Source organism: Eptatretus burgeri, chromosome 13 (assembly GCF_056783735.1).
Source record: "Eptatretus burgeri isolate ZD-2024b chromosome 13, Ebu_testis_v1, whole genome shotgun sequence".
NCBI classification, from domain to species: domain Eukaryota; kingdom Metazoa; phylum Chordata; class Myxini; order Myxiniformes; family Myxinidae; genus Eptatretus; species Eptatretus burgeri.
Genome location: NC_140973.1, coordinates 52,408,176 through 52,433,975, shown reverse-complemented (window position 1 = coordinate 52,433,975; position 25,800 = coordinate 52,408,176). Strand labels below are relative to the sequence as shown.

The window sequence follows — 25,800 nt, the reverse complement described above, 5'->3', positions numbered from 1 at the left end:
TCCTGTTGAAGTACTTGCAGGTACTCCAGCATTGGAGGCATGTTTGGAAGAAATCAGCTCAATGCAAGTCATAACCATGGAGAAGACAATGACCTTCACTTGTCCACTGGATGTTGAGCTCAGAAAACAAAATTTATGACATCGCCAAATTGAGGAAATGCGAGATGGTCTGCTCATCGTTCATTTCAGCCGCGCCTATTGGGTTTGTTAAGGGGCATTACTCCTCCATTTGTTTATTTTATTCATATTTCCTATTGAAGCAAAAAATGAATTATGGAGGTCAGTATTTGTAAATACTTCATGATGTGAAGTGTTTTATTCCCATGTCAAGATGTTGGTCTGAAAAATTTTCTAACTCGTGCTGGTTTACACACCTGTGGTTACTGACACGTGTACCTATTATCTCTCTGCACCTGAAGTGAAAAGTGGAGTTAAGCAATTGGTTCACTTTCTCCATCTGTCAACAAATGTCAGTCTGATTGAGAACTACTTAATTACCCTGGCCAAAGAAGAGGGTATTGCATTTGGGTCCATTTGTTTGTCGCACAGAACTTTTGTGTTTTTCTCCATAACCACTTGGCGGATTGAGACGAAATTTTCACCATTGGTGCGACTACTCGTGGAGAATGTTTTAATGATAACTAGAAGGGCACTCGGTAATGCGCATAGCTCCACCACGAAATGCCTGATCCACGAGAACATATCGGCCAAATACATTTTTGAGAAATCATGCTATATATTGTTTTTGACCCAATCTCTCAATGGTGAAGAATCACTAAAAAAATTATAGTTGTCAGATCCGGATCCAGATCTTCACCAAAATCTAATCAGTTCGTCCTTGTCACACACCGAAACTGTCCACAAATTTTCATTCGGATCCGTCCACAACTTTTTGAGATATCTTGCACACAAACAAATAAACAAGCAGTCATAGACTGGTACTTACGAAATCATCAACTTGACCTCTGGCCTTGTCGAATAAAAGCTGTCTCAAGAGAAGGTAGCGACGCAAACCAGAAGTTTCTACGATGATTCTGGACCAAACCTCTCATAAAACATCCGATTTTACCAGAATTTCGACAACCGAGTGAAAAGCATACTTAACCGTTTCAAAATTGAAGACAGGCTTGAAATTGACTTTAAAACGAGCGCGTAATGCCGTGTTACAATCCCCCTCATAAGCCTCACATACGACACCCGAGATAAATCTCATAAAATATCCGATTTTTACCAGAATTTCGACAACCGAGTGTTAAGCATACTTAGCCATTACCAAAAGTGAAAACAGAATTGCGATCCGAGTTAAAACGAACTCGTAACGTCGACCGAAGCAAAAATCTCCATTTCTCCACGCAATTATTTAATATTATTTTATCAGTCACAAAACCGTAATATTTGGCCACCCACCAACAATCTTTACATAATCCGACGGCTTACCACGTTAGGCATGCGATGATAACTTTTATTGGGATAATAAAATGACTTTTAAGCACCATCTTTATCGAAAACACCGTCAGCGCGCACATGCAAAACCTTTACGTGACTCAATGACGCGTCTGCTCGAGCGCGCTGCACCACGTGACGAGCCGTGAAGCGGTGAGTGAAATATTTTTATACAATCTTAAAACCTCTCCAAAACATCCGATTTTACCAGAATTTCGACAACCGAGTGTTAAGCGTCCTAAGCGATCGCAAAAAACCGAAGACAAAATTAAAATCGAAGTTAAAACAAACTCGTAACATCGACCGAAGCAAAACTACTCCATTTCTACATATGAATTTACGGAATTGTGTTTGACCTCACTGTGACCTTGACCCTTGACCAAAATTTAATCAGCGCTCGCCATCACCCTCCTGAATCACGTGGTGTAATATGACATTGGTCGCTGCTTCCGTTCTCGAGTTATCATGCCTACAAACAAACACACAAACAGAGGACGGAAGTCATCAATATACTTACGAAATCTTTAGATTTCGTAAGTAACAAGCAGTCATAGACTGGTACTTACGAAATCGTCAACTTGACCTCTGACCTTGTCTAATAAATGCTGTCTCTCGAGAAGGTAGCGACGCAAACCAGAAGTTTCTACGATGATTCTGTACCAAACCATCAAAAATCGAATGCTTGACCTCACCGTGACCTTTACCTTTGACCTATTTTGACCAAAATCTAATCAGCGCGAGCCATCACCCTCCTGAATCACGTGGTGTAATTTGAAATTGGTAGCTTCTTCTGTTCTCGAGTTATAACTTTTTTTGGATGTTTGACCTCACTGTGACCTTGACCTTTGAGCGATTTTGACCAAAATCTAATCAGCGCTAGCCATCACCCTCCTGAATCACGTGGTGTAATTTGACATTGGTAGCTTCTTCCGTTCTTGAGTTATTGTGCCCACAAACAAACACACAAACAAGCAGTCATAGACTGGTACTTACGAAATGGTCAACTTGACCTCTGACCTTGTCTAATAAATGCTGTCTCTCGAGAAGGTAGCGACGCAAACCAGAAGTTTCTACGATGATTCTGTACCAAACCATCAAAAATCGAATGTTTGACCTCACTGTGACCTTGACCTATTTTGACCAAAATCTAATCAGCGTGAGCCATCACCCTCCTGAATCACGTGGTGTAATTTGAAATTGGTAGCTTCTTCTGTTCTCGAGTTAACTTTTTTTGGATGTTTGACCTCACTTTGACCTTGACCTTTGAGCGATTTTGACCAAAATCTAATCAGCGTGAGCCATCACCCTCCTGAATCACGTGGTGTAATTTGACATTGGTAGCTTCTTCCGTTCTCGAGTTATCGTGCCAACAAACAAACAAACAAACAAACAAGCAGTCATAGACTGGTACTTACGAAATCGTCAACTTGACCTCTGACCTTGTCTAATAAAAGCTGTCTCTCGAGAAGGTAGCGACGGAAACCAGAAGTTTCTACGATGATTCTGTACCAAACCATCAAAAATCGAATGTTTGACCTCACTGTGACCTTGACCTTTGACCGATTTTGACCAAAATCTAATCAGCACTAGCCATCATCCTCCTGAATCACGTGGTGTAATTTGACATTGGTTGCTTCTTCCGTTCTCGAGTTATCGTGCCTACAAACACACACACACACACACACACACACACACACACACACACACACACACACACACACACACACACACACACACACACACACACACACACACACACACACACACACACACACACACGACGGAAGTCATCAATATACTTACGAAATCTTTAGATTTTGTAAGTAACAAGCAGTCATAGGCTGGCACTTACGAAATCGTCAGCTTGACCTCTGACCTTGTCGAATAAAAGCTGTCTCTGGAGAAGGTATCGACGCAAACCAGAAGTTTCTACGATGATTCTGTACCAAACCTCATAAAACATTCGATTTTTACCAGAATTTTGAGAAAAGAGTGTTAAGCATACTTAACCGTTACCAAAATTGAAGACAGGATTGAAATTGACTTTAAAACGAGCGCATAATGCCATGTGTTACAATCCCCCTCATTAGCATAATCTTCAGTTTAGCGTCAGATACGACACCCGACATAAATCTCATAAAACATCAATTTTCACCAGAATTTCGACAACCGAGTGTTTAGCATACTTAACCGTTTCCAAAAGTGAAGACAGGATTGAAATTGACTTTAAAACGAGCACGTAATTCCGTGTGTTACAATCCCCCTCATTAGCATCATCTTCAGTTCAGCCTCAGATACGACACCCGACATAAATCTCATAAAACATCCGATTTTTACCAGAATTTCGACAACCGAGTGTTAAACATACTTAACCGTTACCAAAAGTGAAGACAGGATTGAAATTGACATTAAAACGAGCGCGTAATGCCGTGTGTTACAATCCCCCTCATTATCATCATCTTCAGTTAAGCCTCAGATACGACACCAGACATAAATCTCATAAACATCCGATTTTTACCAGAATTTTGACAACCGAGTGTTAAGCATTCTTAGCCATTCCCAAAAGTGAAAACAGAATTGCAATCCGAGTTAAAACGAACTCGTAACGTCGACCGAAGCAAAAATCTCCATTTCTCGACGCAATTATTAAATATTATTTTATCAAAGTCACAAAACCGTAATATTCGGCCATCCACCAACAATCTTTACATAATTTGACGGCTTCGCGAGTCAGGCATGCGACGATAACCTTTATTGGGATAAAAAAAATGACTTCTAAACACCATCTTTATCGAAAACCCCGTCAGCACGCACACACAAAACCTTTACGTGACTCAACGACGCGTCTGCTCGAGCGCGCTGCATCACGTGACGAGCCGTGACGTGGCGAGCGAAATATTTTTATACAATCTTAAAAAGTCTCCAAAACAACCGATTTATTTACACCAGAATTTCGACAACCGAGTGTTAAGCGTCCTAAGCGATCGCAAAAACCGAAGACAAAATTAAAATCTAAGTTAAAATGAACTTATAACGTCGACCGAAGCAAAAATACTCCATTTCTCCACATGAATTTATGGAATTACGTTTGACCTCACTGTGACCTTGAGCTTTGACCGATTTTGACCAAAATCTCATCAGCACTAGCCATCACCCTCCTGAATCACGTGGTGTAATTTGACATTGGTAGCTTCTTCCGTTCTCGAGTTATCGTGTCTCCAAACAAACAAGCAGTCTTAGACTGGTACTTACGAAATCGTCAACTTGACCTCTGACCTTATCTAATAAAAGCTGTCTCAAGAGAAGGTAGCGATGCAAACCAGAAGTTTCTACGATGATTCTGTACCAAACCATCAAAAATCGAGTGTTTGACCTCACTGTGACCTTGACCTTTGACCGATTTTGACCAAAATCTAATCAGCGCTAGCCATCACCCTCCTGAATCACGTGGTGTAATTTGACATTGGTTGCCTCTTCCATTCTCGAGTTATCGTGCCTACAAACAAACACACAAACAAAATAACAAACAAACAAACACACAAACAGAGGACGGAAGTCATCAATATACTTACGAAGTCTTTAGATTTCGTAAGTAACAGTCATAGACTGGTACTTCCGAAATCGTCAACTTGACCTCTGACCTTGTCTAATAAAAGCTGTCTCTCGAGAAGGTAGCGACACAAACCAGAAGTTTCTATGATGATTCTGTACCAAACTATCAAAAATCGAATGTTTGACCTCACTGTGACCTTGACCTTTGACCGATTTTGACCAAAATCTAAAGAGCCCGAGCCATCACCCTCCTGAATCACATGGTGTAATTTGACATTGGTTGCTTCTTCCGTTCTCGAGTTATCATGTTTTGGATGTTTGACCTCACTGTGACCTTGACCTTTGACCGATTTTGACCAAAATCTAATCAGCACTAGCCATCACCCTCCTGAATCACGTGGTGTAATTTGACATTGGTTGCTTCTTCCATTCAAGTTATCGTGCCGACAAACAAACACACAAACAGATGACGGAAGTCATCAATACACTTACGTAATCTTTAGATTTCGTAAGTAACAAACACACAAACAGAGGACGGACGTCATCAATATACTTCCGAAATCTTTAGATTTCGTAAGTAACAAACAGAAAGGTGTGAAAACATAACCTCCTTCACCTTCGGTGGCAGAGGTAATTATGATGTCATAGGTCACATGGTGATGTCAGCCATGTTGGAAAGACTTGGAACCTCTATCTCTCAAACTGCACCAAAGTAAAAATGGAAACTTGGCACATAGCAAGTACTCTTCATGGGGAATGAATGATTTTTTTATGACGTCATAATTGCATATGCAGAACGCCACATCTGATCAGTATGAAAACTTGAGGGTCATCTTGGGATAAAATGGTCCACAAATTTTTTTTTGATGATATTGTCAGTCATGTGATTCGGCAGATATATTGTTTTTTACTTACGAAATCTAAAGATTTGGGAAGTATATTGATGACTTCCGTCCTCTGTTTGTGTATTTGTTTGTGTGTGTTTGTGTGTTTTTGTGTTTGTTTATAGGCACGATAACTCGAGAATGGAAGAAGCCACCAATGTCAAATTACACCACGTGATCCAGGAGGGTGATGGCTAGCAATGATTAGATTTTGGTCAAAATCGGTCAAAGGTCAAAGTCACAGTGAGGTCAAACATAATTCAGTAAATTCATGTGGAGAAATGGAGTATTTTTGCTTCGGTCGACGTTACGAGTTCGTTTTAACTTCGATTTTAATTTTGTCTTCGGTTTTTGCGATCGCTTAGGACGCTTAATACTCGTTTGTCGAAATTCTGGTAAAAATCGGATGTTTTGGAGACGTTTTAAGATTATATAAAAAATATTTCACTCGCCGTGTCACGGGTCATCACGTGGTGCAGCGTGCTCGAGCAGAGGCGTCGTTGAGTCACGTAAAGGTTTTGCATGTGCGCGCTAACGGTGTTTTCAATAAAGATGGTGTTTAAAAGTCATTTTTTTTATCCCAATAAAGGTTATCGTCGCATGCCGACTCGCGAAGCCGTCGGATTATGTAAAGATTGTTGGTGGATGGCCGAATATTACGGTTTTGTGACTGATGAAATAATATTACATAGTGCATGGAGAAATGGAGATTTTTGCTTTGGTCGACGTTACGAGTTTGTTTTAACTCGGATCGCAATTCTGTTTTCACTTTTGGTAACGGTTAAGTATGCTTAATACTAGGTTGTCAAAATTCTGGTAAAAATCGGATGTTTTATGAGATTTATGTCGAGTGGCGTATCTAAGGCAAAACCGAAGATTATGCTAATGAGGGGGATTGTAACACGGCATTACGCGCTCGTTTTAAAGTCAATTTCAATCCTGTCTTCAATTTTGGTAACGGTTAAGTATGCTTAACACTCGGTTGTCGAAATTCTGGTAAATATCGGATGTTTTATGAGAGGTTTGGTACAGAATCATCGTAGAAACTTCTGGTTTGCGTCGCTACCTTCTATAGAGACAGCTTTTATTAGACAAGGTCAGAGGTCAAGTTGACGATTTCGTAAGTACCAGTCTATGACTGCTTGTTTGTGTGTTTGTTTGTAGGCACGATAACTCGAGAACGGAAGAAGCTACCAATGTCAATTTAGACCACGTGATTCAGGAGCGTGATGGCTAGCGCTGATTAGATTTTGGTCAAAATCGGTCAAAGGTCAAGGTCACAGTGAGGTCAAACATTCGATTTTTGATGGTTTGGTACAGAATCATCGTAGAAACTTGTGGTTTGCATCACTACCTTCTCTAGAGACAGCTTTTATTAGACAAGGTCAGAGGTCAAGTTGACGATTTCGTAAGTAACAATCTATGACTGCTTGTTTTTTTTTTTGGAAACCTTCAAAAATCTTCTCTGAAATGGCTGAACAGATCGAGGCAAAACTTTACACTTATGACTGCCTATCCATGAAGAACAAATGGTTCACACATATGCCAGCATAGGTCATGTGGTTTGGCAGCCATATTGGATTTACCCGAAAACATATAAAAATGTTCTCCAGAACAGCTGGACAAATCGAGGGGAAACGTCACATAAATGTTTCCCAAGGCATGTGTGTACAAGGTTGTTAAGGAATAATTAAGTAACATGGTTTGGTAGCTATATTGGATTTAAGGAAATATTAAATAATGTCTTCTCTGGAACTGCTTAATCAATCAACGTGAAACTTCACAGTTGTAATCTAGGAGTGATGTGGAATACATGTTTTAAATTTCAACTTGATCGCACACATGGTCTGTCAGCCAGAAATATTGACGTTTTTGATGTGGGTTTTTTTTTTTTTAATTAAATAAGGCTCACTTGGCTGTGCCTGGATGAGTTTGAGGGTAGAGAAGTTGCAGCTGAAATGTGAATCCTATCCAGGTTCCTCCTGTTGACTTCATCTTTGCTTTTTGCTTGTTTGGGTTGCTTCTGATTACTCCAATGCAGTTCTGTACCTATTTGGTGTTCTATTTGATCCAAGTTGAATTTATTTTAATCCCATTCTAAATTCCATTGAATAATAATAAAAAAACCATCATGTGTCAGGGTCAGGTGTCCAATAAAATCGGGTTTGCATCAAAGCGGGCCCGTCTTTAACCTGGTGTTGGCTTAGCGGTTAGGGTGGTGGCTTGGGATTCTAGGGTCCTGAGTTCAATCCCCATTGGATGCTGAATTAACACCAGGGGGTTGACTCAGCCTGTCGTCCTTCTGAGGTCAGCAAAACGAGTGCCAGTGTCGCAGCCAAAAGGCTGCGCACGAAGGGAAGGGGTATTGATGGATTTATTAAATCTGGTATTGGTGTAGTGCAGGCATGATGGGCCGAATGGCCTCCTACTGCACCTTAATTCCTTGTAAATCCTTGTAAAGTCTTGGTACCCAGTCATCACTGCCAAAAATGATAAAGTGGCAGTTCTAATTATGTCTCTTATTAATTATGTAACACACCGGTACACAAACACCACACAAAATACTCCACACAACTACATAAACGCCACACAACAAACCAAACAAAACAAGTCCTGGTGAGGGTCTGCAATCTCTGATTGCTCTTTTTCTTGTTTCAATCGAATTTCCTATTTTCAACACTGTAGAACACGAACCTGCACTTTATAGTACAGTGCTTTAGCTCTGAAATTGGCAAAATGTACGGAATCTTGTCCCAAGCATGCATGCACACAATTTGTTAAAGCAATTTCTTCATTCGGTTTGGCAGTCAATCAAAATTGAAAATCATTCCAAGTAGAAAACTTTAGTGACATCATAAAGGACGCAAACAAACAGGCATGAATAACGAATGTAACATGTTAAATAAGGTGGTGTAAAAGACGGTGAATCAACGGCAGTAAACTTCTCAAAAAAGTTTTTATTTTCCCCTACAACCATGAAAATCTTTATTTTATTTCAATTCAATTATATACTTGAACACTGTTGAACTCAAATCATATTTTTGTTACTGTGAAAACCCTTCTGTTTTGCAGTACTTGGACAAAATATTACTGCATTTTAAGTTATCTTGACCAATCAAATTTGCCGCTTCCAGACCCCATCCATGTCCTTGTTTCTCAAGGCTGCATGGGGTAAAGTGTTACATAAACTCTCTAGTTTTAGATAGAATTCAATCTTCAGGTTTACGATGGCAGCGAAAGTCTCTGTTTATTAACCCTTTGAACACAAGCGGCCGTTTTACCAGTCGCTATTCAAACCTGCACATACCCGAGCGGCCGGTTTACCAGCCTCTATTCAAACATCCATATACCCGAGCGGCTGGTGTACCGGCCTCTATTCAAATGACCATATACCCGAGCGGCCAGATTTTTCTCCACTGAGCCCAGGGTGGGGGAGCCGAAAGTCCAAGGAGCTCAGGGTTCAAAGGGTTAATTGATTTCTCGTCATATTGTTCAAGTGGTTATTCTATCTTTTGGGGCCAAATAATGGCTGTGCACATTTATTGGGATACTGGTATTGTGCATTTACTTGTGTGACACTGGTTTTCAAAGTCAGTGTTTTTAATGCAGGTGTCGAGGGTCATTGAGGATCAGAAGAGTCTCTGACTGACAGATCCTGAAAATCTTCCCCGCTGTGTCCAAATGATGCACTCACTGCTAAGAATGTGAATAATTGCATCATCGTGATGTACTCACCATTATTGGTGCGAATATGATTACATCTTGATACAATCATATTCACACACTTACAAGTGAGTGCATCACCTGATGAGTGTGCATGATTGTATCCTAATAATGTACTCACTAGTAAGAATGCGCATAATGATTGTATCCAAGTGATGTACTCACCGGTATGAGTGCGCATATGAGCCTTCAGATGAGAACTTTTGGTGTACACCTTGTCACAGCCAGAAAAGGCACACCGATGAATCCGTCGCCTTTTTGAGTCTGGAGATCCCGGACTTGCTGGGAACTTGATGCCTGGGGAGCTGAGCGGGAAAAAAGGGGGGGGGGGAAAGAAACCACTTCGATAGGAACTAATGATGGTGCCAATCCTGTGTTGTCATATTAATTCTAACATCCCATGATGTGTGCCACAAAACATGTCCAATGATCTAAATGAGCACCACACAAAAGTATCATCTTTCATTGCAAGTCAGTGTGGTGCAAAGGCATCGGAGGAAGCAACATTCCAAGAAATCGTTTTCCTAGGACCGAGAGCAACACAAAGCAGTGTGTTTATGTCATGTCCATGCAAACGCAGGCAAAAGTGTTTGTTAATAGATTGATCTGCAATGAAAAGCAACCTTTACTGTCACCCCAAATCTGACGTTCTCCAGAACTAGAATTAAAGACTATAGTTTGAAGATACAGCAATAACAAGCAAGTGACTAAAGTTCTAGTTTGTGTAAGAATTTGCCTCCAACACATCATCAATGTCACATGTCAAGCAGAGCCAACACAGAGGTTTGAGCTCAGACTGATGAAACCACCTTCGGCCATGGACGACTTCATGAGGAGAATCGGGTCATGTCAGCCTCAATGGGAAACAAAGTGTCTGAAATTCTGCATTCAATTTGTATCTTTGTAGAACTGTCACAGGACAGTGCAATGCTAGTTGTCAATGTGGGTAAAACAAAGTGCTGCTGTCATGAGAGTGTGTGTGCGCGAGTGGCGTACTCCTGTATGAGATGGTCTACATCCACGGAAATCTCCGCACACTCGTCACTGATGGCCGCCGTGGAGGCTTCATCCTCGCTGCCGCTCTCTCTCCCCCCAACTTCTTGCTTGTTGTCATCATCCTCTGAACATGCATGAAGAGGAAGATTTATCCATTTGATTTGATTTTCACGTTTGTTTTCACCAAGTATTTACTCGCTCGACGTCTACACATGAATAGTGATTGGGGAGTGCGTGGGCAAGGAAGGAGGAGGGGGTCAAAACAGGGATGAACTGATCAGATTATAAAAATAGTAATCAGAAGGAGATGGAAGGAAATTAAATAACATCCTGAGAAGAATGATTGGGGAAGTATAGAGAGACGAATGAAGAAGAAGGAGGTGATAGAGAAAGAAAGCGTAGAGCACAAATGTGGGAAAGGAAGAAAATGTCTGCTGTGAGAGTTCTTTGATAATGGAGCAAATATGGATGTCACTGAAACTCCAAAATTGACATTTAACAGTTCTTGGGCCTACGCAGAGGTTCCAAACCCGGTTCTGCCTCAGGTTCAAACCCAAATACTGGCCTTAAGTTGCCATCCAAGGCCAGCAGACAAACATGTACTTTAGCCTTAGTCTGGTGCGCATACTCCAGCATGTACTCCAATAAACTGAGAAAAGGGTACTCCCGCCCCGAGGGTGTGGGTGCCCGCTAGTACTTAAAATAGAGGAAATGAGTGGGGGAGGGGGGTGATTAGAGGGGTAGGAGAGAGGCATCGGAAAGAGGAGGGATATAAAGTGGTGTAGGGTTTGAGAGGTGAGGAAAGGGATGAGGAGTGAAAGAGGAGAGTGGATCATGGAAGAGAAGAGGGGTGGAGAGAGGGATGTACAATGAGGGATAATGAAACAAAATGGGGAGAGAGTGTAATGAAGATGAAGAGGGTTAAAAAAGGAGAAAATAAGTGGGATATTAAAATGGAATTCCAGAAAATATACAAGTGGGAGAGTCCAAACTGTGGGATATAAAGGAAGGATAAGATGGAAAAATATACAATTGAGCCACCAACAAAGAAAAAGAATAAACAGACAAAAACAAATAAATAAACACCAATAAGGATAAACAAGGGGTGAAAGTGAAAGAGGTTTCCATGATACTGTGGCAGAGAGATAACCACCCAATGTTATGTGGGATGGTTGTGACAAAGCAGGAGAGCTTGTGACAAGAGTGAAGGTCGATTGAAGAGGTTTCTGTGAGTGCAGAGGGAAGAAAGACAGTAAAAAGTGGGATCGAACCGATTGGACTTCGTCGGCGTGTCTCGATGACGGGTACAGCGATGGCCGCCCCTTGAGTCTGTAAGGGAGTCGTGTACACAACGGGAATCGGTTGAACCACGAGAGAGAGCTGGGCAGGAGCACCGGGCAGTGACTGGTACAAAGGGTGCTCAAACGCCGATGGGTCGACCGGTGATGATGTGGAGCCCCTTGTCTTCCTGCTGTTGATGGAGAGGTCGACCGGCTCTGTCTGGACCGAAAAGAGGCCATCGTCACAGCAATCAGCAACGTCTGCATCGTCTGGCTGCTCCTCCTTGATCCGAACCAAACCGGAGTTGCGAGATCTTTCTGCACACTGTGAAGAAGGAATTATGGCATTAGCAATAAGGATGAAGTGGGTGAGTGTCATGAGAAGATTAGGACCGAACGTACATGGGGTTTTGCATTTGGATGATAAATACGAAGGTGGTAACAGACCTTCTAATGCAAAAATTACACAAACAGTTTCGGCCATTATTAGATTGTGCAAAATATCCCTTGATCAGGGATGCTATGATGGTGAAAAGATGGTGGAATGAGAAGCTTTGCCTGGTTGAGGGATCCATGATCGTGCGGTTGGACTTGTGGGGATCACAAATCCTCATTTGCACGAACATCATCGAATGATGAACCTTTGCTTTAAGTTTTCCCGTCATCAAGACCAAGCGATGTTGTGCTTGCGAATGACGGTTGGACATTGAGGTTTCGGAACTCCCCCAGATCATATGTGCAATGAGCTGTGATAAAGCGTTCACTACAATCAGTGCTTCGGAGCATGCACGCACGCACACGTACATGCATGCACACACTAGATTTTATGTCTAAGCTTCCATTCTTCCTGTCCATTCTATCTTTCATACAACACAATAGCTTGTGTGAGGGAGAAGGATGGGAATGAAAGGAAAAACTAGAAGAGGACGATGGGAAGATAAACAGAGGGAGCTTGGGGCTTGGTGGTGGGAGGGGGGGAGGAGGAGAGAAAACGATGCGAGGTACTACCATGCCCAGAACAGAGCCTAACCCACAGGCAAAGCCGGGCAGATTATGTTGCATTCAAAATAGACTCCACACGGTCATGGTTTTGCTGTTATGTTCATATCACTGTTCCCTCTTCCACCATCCTGTACCATTTCTCAACTCCAGTGCCCGCACCTCTGTGCTTCATAGGCCAAATGTCATTTGATCTGAGAATCATGAAAAACTCATGGTAATAACATGTATTTCAAATAATACAAAATTCTTCAAAATGCCATACTGAGACCAGGATAACAAAGCAAGACTATGTGGGCAAGACGATGGATGGAAATGATCAAGGTATGGTCACCACCAAGTGAAGCAAGGAGAAACTGATTTTTCGGGCATTAACCCTTCGTCAGAACACAAGAGGGTTAATACTTCGCTTCTGTCAGCATAAATGTGTTTCTCCTCGGTTCCCACGGTGGTTAGCATACCTCGATCAATGTCCTGTTGATTTCATCCAATTTTCTACCTGTCTGCCAACACTGATCGACATTAGCCCTCATGAGCCAGACTAGTTTTTCATTTTATGTGGATGACCCAGGACTGAGCCACCAGAGGCAAGGTTGAAAGATTCTTTTTTCAAGTTGACGACGTTTTCAATTAGTAAATACATCGGGATTAGTAAAACAGTTTCATGCTCTACGGCCTATACTGTTGCCCTCCTTGCAATCCCCTCCAATGTTCTCTTGGCCCCACCTTGGACTGGTGCCCAAAAGCATGGCCTCCTTCTCCCATTCCATCCGTTCATCCGGTTCCCATGGAAACCCAGCGGTCCGCTAACGAGTGGTTCAGGGGTGTGGGGAAGAGGCCACCAAGAGGCAGGATGTAATTTCCATCCCATTTCATCCGATTCGATTTGATACCCAAAAGGGTTGCGCACACCTCTGCCGTGTCAGGGAAACGAATGACGTTTTAAAGACGAGCTTTATTCTCATCGCTCTCTGGTTCCAACCGATTGTCTGTTTACAGTGGCAGAGCATGTAAAGACAATGCCTGCGATTTCCAAGAACGTGCAAGTTTTGGTGTCCATCAGTCCAATGTTCAATAAAACTCCATTGAGAATGGGCATCCACGATATATAAAATCATTTACTGGTTTCAAATCAACCATCCATCAGGTTTCAACCTTAAACTACCAATTCCAAGCATACTCACGTTGTCTGCTGACCAAAGCAGAGAAACAGATTTGTATTAAAGCATCAGGAGGTACAGAGCGAGACCTCTCCTGCATACTCGAACCTGATACCATCATTAAACCACGTTACCACCACACCAAGATTCGATTGATTTTCTCATCAAGCTTCATTGCTCTGAGCATTATGGACACATATAACTGGGTGAAGTGGTAATCCAGGTATAGATCGCTGGATTGAGATTTTGTAATTGATTGTGCAATTGAGGAATGAAAACTGTTATCAAATGTCCTTGTGAGGTATATATATATATATATATAAATAAACAAACAAACAAACAAACAAACAAACAAACAAACAAACAAACAAACAAACAAACAAACAACCTTTGCATTGCTGACGCATTGAATATGGTGATTTGACATCACTTTCCTTGTTGACACCACTTAAGTGCTGCGAGGGAAAATAAGCAAATAATAAATAAATAAATAAATCCAATTATTTGGACCATTCGCTTTGAAGGACCAAAGACAAGCAAAATAAGGTAAATATACCAAAGCTACTGCCGATGACATCATTTTATGACCACTTGGAAAGAACAAGTGCTCGGAGATTTCAGACTCTTCACGACAAAGGTCTGTGCAAATGTTCACGTTTCTCCTCATTAGCAAAGTTCTTTATGATACAATGTTGAAATTGAACCCAACATTGAAACGTGTCTTCCTCTCGTGTCCAAAGCATCAGCTTTGTCCAACTCGGCGCCTTCGAATGATTGAGCGAACAGTTGTCGATATAGATAATCGGAGAGACAAGTGATTAACCCAGCTAGATGTCTCTCAAATACATAAATACAATCAGAATATAAATGTTTACCACTTTTGACGTGAGCTAGTTACAAGAGAAATAGGAAGGGGAGTGTGGAGCCATTTACATATTACATGCATTGAGGAAGAGGGTGTTAAATTGAGGATGTATCAGGGAATTGCAGACTATCAGGAAAATTTGCTATTTTAATGTATGTAATATATGGATGGTCCAGAGTCGTTCCATATGGAGTTCCCGATCTGCCTTTCCGGCCCTTCCCCATGTTAAAATCCACTGCCCACACAACCTCGAACGGTTGTTGCTCATCTGAGGAAATCAAGACAGGTGGGGATCCAAGGCAATGTTCATTTGCATGTCCAAGCCAACTTCGGAGCAATGTGTGAGGAATCAACGCCCGTCCTCCGATGGTGGCGCAGATCATCATTATGATGGTCCTTCAAGCACTCGTATCAAACTCTCACCGCCTTGAGCAATAATCAGTCTGGTACCCATCTTAGCTGAGAAGATGGTACCTGTTCAGATCTTATTGACTTCCTTCATGCCAGATACTGTTTCCTACCATTTATTGATGCAGAAGTTAAATGTTATAGTGATGACCAATTTCAAAATGATGGTTATGGATAGTAAAAATACTCTGCCTCCAAATTCCTGTACCTAATACCAGCAGCACAAGAGACCATTTGACAAACTGTATTCAAAATCAGAACCACCGACTCCAAAATTCCAGAGAGAAAAAGCAAGAAGTCGTGGCTTACTTTAATCCTCTAAATGACTGGAGAATTCATCCACTTTCTCTCCAGGAATTCATTAAAATTCCAATTGAGCTTTTTAATCCATCCATAAGCAGTCAATGAAGGAGCCTGTTTGGTGTTCCCATCTGATTATACAGCTCTGGATTGCAGGTTCACGGTTCAGTCCCACATAATGATGATTTGTCCATCTCCTCATATCCTTTCCTGATATGTTTTAGATGTACAAGCTTTTCCTTGAGTCCGAGACAGTATAAAACTAGAACTGCACTCAGTAGAGTTCATACCTCCGCCAGGCTGAACAGTTTCCTTTTTGTATCCCACCGATAGGCCGGATCTGCATCATTTTTGGCCGTATCTCTCGATGGTGAAGAATCACTTTAAAATTTCTAGGATCTGTAACTTTTGAGACATCCTGCTCACAGACAAACAGACAGACAAGTGTGAAAACGTAACCTCTGTTCACTTTCGGTGGCGGACGCAACTAGAGAGTTCCTGGAACACCTTAAACCATCTTCAAAAAAAGAAAAAAAGGACATGGGAAGGTTCCGCAAGTGGCAAGTTTGATTAGTCAAGATGATGTAAAAGGACCGTCAAATTTTGTTGAACGACTGTTAAACGGAAAGGTTTTGAAAGTGCCAAAAAGGCAATTTGTGTTCTCGTATTCAAGTACGAGGGCGAGTCAAAAAGTATCCACAATATATTTTTATTTCAATAATATAATTACAATTGAGCATCATTTTTCCACATAGTCCCCCTCCTTTTCAACACAGTCCATCGGTTCACAGGCTTCCGTATATGTTCAGAAAAAATGCTTTTGGCTGAGTGATGAGCCACTCATGCACCGCTTATTTCACTCGTTGGTCACTGGCAAACTGGCGGCCTCTTAAAGCGTCTTTGAGTGGACCAACCAGGTGCAAGTCTGAAGAAGCCAGATCAGAACTGTATGGAGGATGCTCCAACACCTCAAAGTTCAATTGCCGGAGTGTTTCTACAGTATGGGCGGCAGTGTGTGGACGGGCGTTGTCATGCAACACCTTTTGACAGTAGTCCTTGGTGGTTCCATCGAATAGCTGTTTTCAACTGGTCCCGGAGCATCTCACAATAACGGACACTTTACCGTTGTGTCCCCCTCTTGATAGTGTTCCAAAATTTGACTTTGTGAGTCCCAGAAAAGTGTGAATATCACTTTTTTCCGGCCAATGGTTGACGATTGAACTTCTTTTTGACTGGTGATGTCGAATGTTTCCACTTCATACTCTGGCGGTTGCTCTCTGGCTCGTAATGGTGGATCCAACTCTTGTCTCCAGTGACGATGCATCTCAAAAAAGCATTCCTTTCATGATGAAAGCGGTTCAAAAGGCTTTGGTAGATCGTCACATGGTTGCGCTTGTGATCTTCTGTGAGTTGTTTTGGAACCCATCTTGCAGAAACTTTATGAAAGCCAAGTCGGTTGTTGGACGATGATTTCATGTGCAGAACCATGCCTGATGTTCAGATGTTGTGCCACTTTGTCAATAGTCGACCGTCAGTTATCCAGAATCATGGCGCGGACTCGTTCAATGTTTTCTTCAGTGGTGGACATGGATGGGCGTCCAGATTGTTCATCATCAGTGACACTTGTGTGACCATTTTTGAACATGGTAATCCAATCATCACACACTGCGGCAGTAAAGCACTGTTCCCATATTATGTTGAAAGTCTGCGATGGATTTCTGCCACCGGTACACCTTCAGCCCAGAAAAATCGTATCACTGCATGTTGCTCTTCTTTGGGGCAAACGGACAGCGAAGCGGTCATCTTAACTCCCTTACAATGACACAACTACTGACTGCTCAAGGTTGAAACTGTTTCACAATGGTGCAGACAGTTAGTGCTTGTACCCATAAGTACAATAAAAAATGTAGTCAACACAACACAGGTTTTAATAAATCATTACAGATACTTTTCGACTCACCCTCGTACTTAATTCAATTGAAATAAAAAAGGGTTCAAAAGGTTGTCAAAAAAAATTTTCCGCAAGTTTACCGCCGTTGATGCGTCTTTTACACCACCTTATTTAACATGTTAGATTAATTATTTATGTCTGTTGTTTGTGACCTTTATGACGTTCTTAAAAACAGTGAGTTTCCCATTTGGAATGATTTTCAATTTTGTTTGACTGCCAGATAGGCAGACAAACTTAAAACCATTACCTCATTCCCCTCTGCACATGTGCAGCTGGGACAAATTCAGAGCCAAAGTCCTGCTAAAACTGCAGGTTCGTTTTCCGATTCATGTTTAAAATATAATATTCAATTGAGATGAAGTTGTTCCTCGATCAAAAACTGACGTCTATAGACAGACAGTAGACAGACAGACAGCAGACAGACAGAGAGTGAACAAATTGCTTAACCTCACATTTCGCTTTGCACGTGCTAATCTCACACACACACACACACACACACACACACACACACACACACACACACACACACACACACACACACACACACACACACACACACACACACACACACACACACACACACACACACACACACACACACACACACACACACACACACACAGTTAGACCCTGACATCCGTAGGGGATACGTTCCAGAAAAACTCAGCGAATGTCGGGGAAAATGGGGACAGATTCCCGGCAGCTTGAGATTCATCAGGGAAAAATCCAAAATCCCATGAAAAATCGTGAATATGCCTGAAAAAACCCCACAAATGAAACGCGAATACGCGAAGCACAAGGCTGTGAATGTCGAAGCAGGTCACATTTTATGAACCATGAATGTCAGGGTCTGACAGTACTGTACCGTATGCTCAGATTGGTTGAAGCAGTGTCCTTTCCATATTGTTTTTGGGGAATTTTGGAGGAATGCGACTTCTGGTGTCCTGAACAAGTGGAAGTGTTTCCATGAGCATTGCTGATTGTCTTCATCTCACATGCATTGATATTGCCTGATCACCATTATTGGGTGGAGTCTACATTTGGCTTAATCATAAATTTCATTAAGTTGCATTAACGACAAAGAAGATCATGAAATATGAATATGGTAATCCATTCAATCATCTTTTTTTTTTAAGTTGTACACAAAGGATAGATAGGCTCATGATAAGCCGCCTTGCTCTGGTTTGTCCCAAAGATACTCATTTCGAGAATGCAGTGGCTGTGGAACATAGCTGGAGTCTTTCTTGCGCTCATCAAAACTTGCCCAATACTGGGTAAATTTAATCTACAATGGTGAATTTATAATCTATGGAAATAAGTTGGTGTTCCAAATCAAAGGATCCAAGGTACACCAAAGAAAGCATTGTCCATGTGAAGATGCTTCTTCTTGAAATTGGTTGACACCATTTTTGATGTCTGAGGAATGTACCAAAAGTCTTCATGAAAGTCAATTCATCTTCATGTTGGCAGGAGACATGCACCTGACACAAGGTCACTCGATCACGATGTAACCACAACTCCACCTAATCCACAGCACCATCAACACACTTATTCCATTTTTGAACAAAATGTAAAACTGTGTTGTGGTAGAATGTCATTTTTGAGACGTTTCATCCAAAACTGCACCTCAAATTACACTCCAGCATCACAAATCAGTTGGCCATGGGGAAGTGATTCATCTGAAATAGTCATTTCATGACAAAATGCATATTCTCGGGAACATCACCTTGACAATGCCTGCCTGCAGGCTGCACTCAAAACAAAGAAATTACCTTGGATGGCTGAAAGTTGCTTCCACTACTTACAAGTGTGATACAGAGACAGAGACAGAGACAGAGACAGAGACAGAGACAGAGAGACTGACTGAACAAACAGAGTCTAAAGGCCTAGTTTTTCACATGGCCATCCTTTATGCTTTGACGATCATTGGCATGTGACACGGCGAATCAGGTGTATAGAGCCCGATAACTGCACATACTGAAAGCAGGCTGATGGATTCCACCTTGTTTTGCATTCACTTTTGTTCTTTACAAGATCAAGGATCATGGAAGAGCAAGGGTATTAATTGACAGTGGAGCAGTAGGAGTAACAGTTGGACACAATAAACAAGGGAATGAACGAACAGAAAAAAGTGGTATCTTCTGAAGAGTCGAGTGGAGCCATCGCTGACACCATGAACAAATTCCTGCATTCTCAGTTGAGTATCCTGCATCAGAGTGGCAACCCTTCCAGGATTGTATCCTGGATTGCAAGCAAACCATTCCAGGATGGTAACCCCTCACCAATGAAACAGTTTCAGCAGCCTTATGAGCCTCACAGTGTGAGGAAGATAAACAAACAAGTTGGATGGGCTTGGCAGGATATATGAAATTGTGGATAAAAATTAGGAATCACATGAGATGGCAGTGTACTACCTGCTTGAAGCCCTGGAGGGAAGAGTGGGATATAGCCTCAGAAATGTGGCTCCGCAGGTGTAAGAAAGGAGGAACAAGAGAGTGGAATTGTGTGGTGACCTGGTCTTTGCAAGTTTAACCAGGAGAGGGTGTAGAGGGTTGGAGGCCAATGAGAGAGAGAGCGAGAGAAAAAGTAGACAGTGAGATCAGAGAAGAAGTCTTTTACAAAAAAGAAGACCACTGACCTGCTTGTAATGCAAGATCAACAGACCCTGTGCTTTGGCCTCATTGCTGGAGATTCCAATAATGTTGATAGCTTGAGATTCCACAGAATCCAGGAGAAGTGAATGTGATACTGGGGCTCCAGCCAATAGGGGAGAGCAGTACAATATTGAGTTATGGACAAGAGCTTTGTAGGCCTTTTACTTCTGATTTTTTTTAATTCTGTCGGCCTTTTGTTCCCTTTTCCTTCTGTGAATTTTTTTTTTTAATAGAAATACTTGGAACGACAGAAGATCCCAGTCTGTGACTGGCTTTGATAAATGGTTGGTCTAGGAGTGGTCATGGCTGATTGTGAGACCTCAAAGTTCAAGAGTCTGAACCTCTTCCAGTGGATGACAAAGGAAATAAATAGGTGGGTTAATTTGATGATCCTTCTGGAGAGACAGGATGAGACTAAAATTTTTAGGATTGAAGGACATGTTCCATTTATATGACAAGCACTGAATTGGTTACAGATCAGCATTAAAGTGATGCAACTGTTGACTGCTTGTTAGTGTGATGGGCAACTGTACAACACAACTTGGATTCATGTGCCAAAAGTAATCCAGAGCATCGGAGAAGTCGTTTATGGGGATGAGGCATCGGACTGGGACACTGCCTTGGAGCACTCCAGCCAACACTGGTAGAGGAGAGGGTATCCATTGATAGCACCACATTTACTGCATGAGTGGAGGAAGTTAAAAATCCAGCAATGAAGGCGGCCTTGTATGCCACTGGCAAAGAGAATGTCAAGCAGACTTAGGATTCCAGACCATAGTGAAAACTCAAGATATGTCAAAGAGACAGTCCTGACCTCTTGTTTGAGATGTTGGGCCTCCAATCATTGCTGAGACAGGTGCGGCAGCATGTCCAGAGTTGAATGACCAGGAAGGTATCCAAATGATGATCAGAGATCAGGCTATTTGCTACTGAAGTCGTCTTTCCTGTTTTCAATGATGGATTCCATGGTTTTGCTAATAAAACAATCCCTTCACTTGAAACTAAACGTCATTCCATAAACACAATTAAGACTTCATATATATACATACATCTCTATCTCTATCTATCTCTATCTATCTCTATCTCTCTCTCTCTTCCAATTCCTCACCTTTTATAATAACATGTCATTGTCCAATTAATAACTTCCTTTACATTTCCCTCCTATGGTCCAAGATTTCTGCTCATCCTCACTCTTTCAATCCCATTTCCCACCACCTAAGTGTTCACCACCTTTTCACAATTAAAAAGTGATTATTTCCTATTCTTCAATGTGCTCATCTTGTCGAATCTTGCATACAAAAACAAATATATTTTGTCCATCTGTGCTCCACATTTATCATGTGTTTCTCTCTCAACTACAGACCAGTCAGCCTTCTCATTATAAAGAAAACATTGTCAACAATCAAATTATTCCTTTTCTCCAAATCTCTTTCACAGACCAGATATTTGAATTCCTTACAAGTCACTCAAACTTGGACGTGGTAGTTATCATGTCCCAGCAGCGAGTGTGAACTTTCTCCAGCAACAGATCAGAACAGTCTCCCTGGAAATATCTGGAGCATTTGACACTGGCATCCTGTTTGCCAGGTCCATTGCCTTTGGCATTCAGGAGCAACTCTTCATCCATCTGGTGGACTTCCTTTCACTTCTTAAGTCTTTATACTTGAATTCACATCCACATTTATAATCAATCGTCTGCTCTTTTGCATGCAATGAAGACCTTCACCCTCAATCATAATCATGTCCTCCTCCATAACAGTTCACCCATCCACCTTCTCCTTCTGTGGTGCTCTCCATCCACTTAATTTGCAACAACCTATATTATTTGTCCATTTTAAGGCAGCTTCCTTGCATCTGCTTTCTGTAAACAACATATGTCCACTAGCATCTGTGTGTAGCCTCCATCCATCTGCTTCTGTGTCGTGGTGGTACGCTTTACTTGCACCATAATGCCTCTTTAACCTTCTCTTCCGTTGAAGCCTCCATTTTCTTCAACTCCAAGAGACAATCACTCACCTGCCTTTCCCACCCAATCCCCCACCCACAACCACATAGCTCAATTAATCTCAACCAAGCAACACCAGTCAATGTCCACCAATTTGGCTTGTAAAAGGGAAAATATCTCTGAGCAACTAGCAATGAGTTAATGACGTTAAAAGTGACCAGGAAAGGAGAAATCTCCTGCAGTGAGGCTGAGTCTTTGGGCCACTCACTCTCTCATTGCAAGCAGGTTGATGGTCTTTCTGTCTTCTACCGTCTCCTCTCCAGTCTCGTCCCCTTGCTCTGTCTGCGATATGCCCCCCCCCCCATATTTCCGCAGGGTGCTCAAGGTCCACCAGCAACCCCCTTCTGGTAAAACTACCAAAATTACAAATCACTGCTCACCTTCACTCTTTCATTCCTCTTTTTTTCCCCACCTTCGGAATAAACTCCCATACTCTCTTCAATCCCATTCTTTACCACCATCTCAAAACAGCTGTTCACCACCATCCCCCATCCAAAACCACGATCTTTTCTACCCCTGTTAATCCACCCCAAACCCACCTCCTTCAAATTCCCTGCTTTCCTTCCTGAAAGTCCCTGTCGTGTAAAGTCCTGAAAATCCCTGTAGTACCATCTTGTTTACCCTGTGTATCCCGCCCCATCCCGCTCCCTTCCACAGATCTCCTGATGTCTCTGTTCCCCACTGTTTTGTCTTTCCCTCTCCCACCCCTATTATTGTGCGTTGTGTGCTCGCTGTCATATTAGCCTCGACAATATATATATATATATATATATATATATATATATATATATATATATATATATATATATATATATATATATATATATATATATATATATATATATATATATATATATATTATTGACAAGGGAAATAAAATTTAAAAAAAGATAAGGAAGACACAACAAGCTGCATCATGAAGCAACACCAGAACCATGAGTGTAATCAGATTTGAAGGATGTGATCCCAGTTATTATGAAATATCCATGGTCACATTAAAAATTAGGGCCACATTAAAAATTAGGGCCACAGTCACGAGAGGTAAAGCCTGAATCAAAACCAAGGTGAGCAGGTACTAAGCAGTGTGTGAAAACACACTTCCTGTTCATTACTACTTCTGGCATATGAAGTTTTTTTTTTCAAGAGTGTCAAGAAGGATCCAAATCAAGAAAGGGACAGAAATACAACAGACAGTTGTATGTTTTGGAATGGGTAAGGGGAAAAGGGTGATTATTTAAAAAGCAAATTGGCAGGAAAGGAGATCTGGAGAATTTCCTCTATTCTTAGTACGAACTATTCTTGATCACAAAACTTAGAAGTCCAGGAAACGTTTTCAAAACTGCACCCAATGAGACTTTTTTCATACAAATATTAACCTTAAGTAACAGGTAAAGGTGAAAACGTAAGTTGATAGCAGGATCAAACAGGCTGTTAAAGTAATAAAATAATAATGAATAAAAAAAACAGACGAAAGGGATATTGTCGGTGAAAAATGTTAGGGATGGTACTTACAGCAAACTCCGCTAGCACCTCCATCTTAACTTGCATGCTCAGCATTCCCTCAACCATCAGCATGTCTGGATGGACGGTGCGACACTGTAGCCAACAAGGCACATCCACCACCAGCTGGCAGAAAACAAAAATACCAAATTCATTTCATGCATTTAGAAAGCACGGAACAATGCAGTTGGAAAAGGGTGCTGACAGTACGGTTGGCAATAATAGCACGGTTAGGGAGAAATGGAGGGTATGGCACAGTTGGGAATGAAAAAGAGGTGATGGCACAGTCGAGGATTAAAGGAAGGCAACGGAACAGTCAGTGATAAGGGGGGGGGGGGTTATAGCAAGTTTGGGGGGATAAAAGGGAATAACATTACGGCACAGTCGGGGATAAAGGGTAGCCAATGGCACCGTCGGGGGTAAAGGGGAGCCAACGGCACCATCAGGGGTAAAGGGGAGCCGACGGCATCGTCGGGGGTAAAGGGGAGCCGACGGCATCGTCAGGGGTAAAGGGGAGCCGACGGCACCGTCGGGGGTAAAGGGGAGCCGACGGCACCGTCGGGGGTAAAGGGAATAACATTACGGCACCGTCGGGGGTAAAGGGGAGCCGACAGCACAGTCGGGGGTAAACGGGAGCCGACGGCACCGTCGGGGGTAAAGGGGAGCCGACAGCACAGTCGGGGGTAAACGGGAGCCGACGGCACCATCGGGGGTAAAGGGGAGCCGACGGCATCGTCGGGAGTAAAGGGGAGCCGACGGCACCATCGGGGGTAAAGGGGAGCCGACGGCATCGTCGGGAGTAAAGGGGAGCCGACGGCATCGTCGGGAGTAAAGGGGAGCCGACGGCATCGTCGGGGGTAAGGGGGAGCCAACGGCACAGTCGGCGGTAAAGGGGAGCAGACGGCACAGTCGGGGGTAAAGGGGAGCCGACGGCACCGTCAGGGGTAAAGGGGAGCCGACGGCACCGTCAGGGGTAAAGGGGAGCCGACGGCACCGTCAGGGGTAAAGGGGAGCCGATGGCACAGTCAGGGGTAAAGGGGAGCCGATGGCATCGTCAGGGGTAAAGGGGAGCCAACGGCTCAGTGGGCTATAAGGGAGGTTATGATGTGGTACGGGATAAAGGGGAGTTGACAGCATGGTTGGAAATAAAAGGGGAGCCGACAGTGGAATCGGGGATAAAATTGGGGCAACAGAACTGTTGGGGAAAAAGAAAGGCGATGATGTATCGGGAACAAAGAAAGAGTCAACAGCAAGATCAGAAAGGGAAAGTGATGTTGCAAACCATTCAAGATATGACCTCTCTCTCCTCTTGGGGTACTCTCTCTGGTGCCATCTCGCCATCTCTCCATCTCCCTCTCTCTGTCTGCCTGTCTCTCCACTCCGGTGCCACCTCTCTCTGTCTCTCCACTCCAGTTCCACCTCTCTCTGTCTCTCCACTCCGGTGCCACCTCTCTCTGTCTCTCCACTCCGGTGCCACCTCTCTCTGTCTCTCCACTCCGGTGCCACCTCTCTCTGTCTCTCCACTCTGGTGCCACCTCTCTCTGTCTCTCCACTCCGGTGCCACCTCTCTCTGTCTCTCCACTCCGGTGCCACCTCTCTCTGTCTCTCCACTCTGGTGCCACCTCTCTCTGTCTCTCCACTCCGGTGCCACCTCTCTCTGTCTCTCCACTCCGGTGCCACCTCTCTCTGTCTCTCCACTCCGGTGCCACCTCTCTCTGTCTCTCCACTCCGGTGCCACCTCTCTCTGTCTCTCCACTCCGGTGCCAACTCTCTCTGTCTCTCCACTCCGGTGCCACCTCTCGCTGTCTCTCCACTCCGGTGCCACCTCTCGCTGTCTCTCCACTCCGGCGCCACCTCTCTCTCTCTCTCTCCACTCCGGTGCCACCTCTCTCTGTCTCTGCATTCCGGTGCCACCTCTCCCTCTCTCTGTCTCTCCACTCCGGTGCCACCTCTCGCTGTCTCTCCACTCCGGTGCCACCTCTCGCTGTCTCTCCACTCCGGTGCCACCTCTCGCTGTCTCTCCACTCCGGTGCCACCTCTCGCTGTCTCTCCACTCCGGTGCCACCTCTCGCTGTCTCTC

General features: G+C 43.0%; 1 protein-coding gene across 8 annotated transcripts in view; it reads right to left on the bottom strand.

The window, feature by feature from the left end:
* The window catches only part of LOC147014478 (Krueppel-like factor 3), an 88,667-nt gene that overhangs the window by 2,203 nt on the left and 60,664 nt on the right, over window positions 1-25,800 (bottom strand). For 7 of the 8 annotated variants that reach the window (XM_085852431.1, XM_085852434.1, XM_085852433.1 and 4 more), the window contains 4 exons: window positions 23,733-23,846; window positions 11,870-12,203; window positions 10,599-10,722; window positions 9,768-9,907 (listed from right to left, as the gene is read on the bottom strand). In XM_085852431.1, coding sequence (XP_085708557.1) covers window positions 9,768-9,907; window positions 10,599-10,722; window positions 11,870-12,203; window positions 23,733-23,846 — 712 coding nt within the window. Of the gene's footprint in view, window positions 1-9,767; window positions 9,908-10,598; window positions 10,723-11,869; window positions 12,204-23,732; window positions 23,847-25,017; window positions 25,185-25,800 lie in introns of those variants that run through there. The other variant, XM_085852430.1, reaches the window with a different exon arrangement.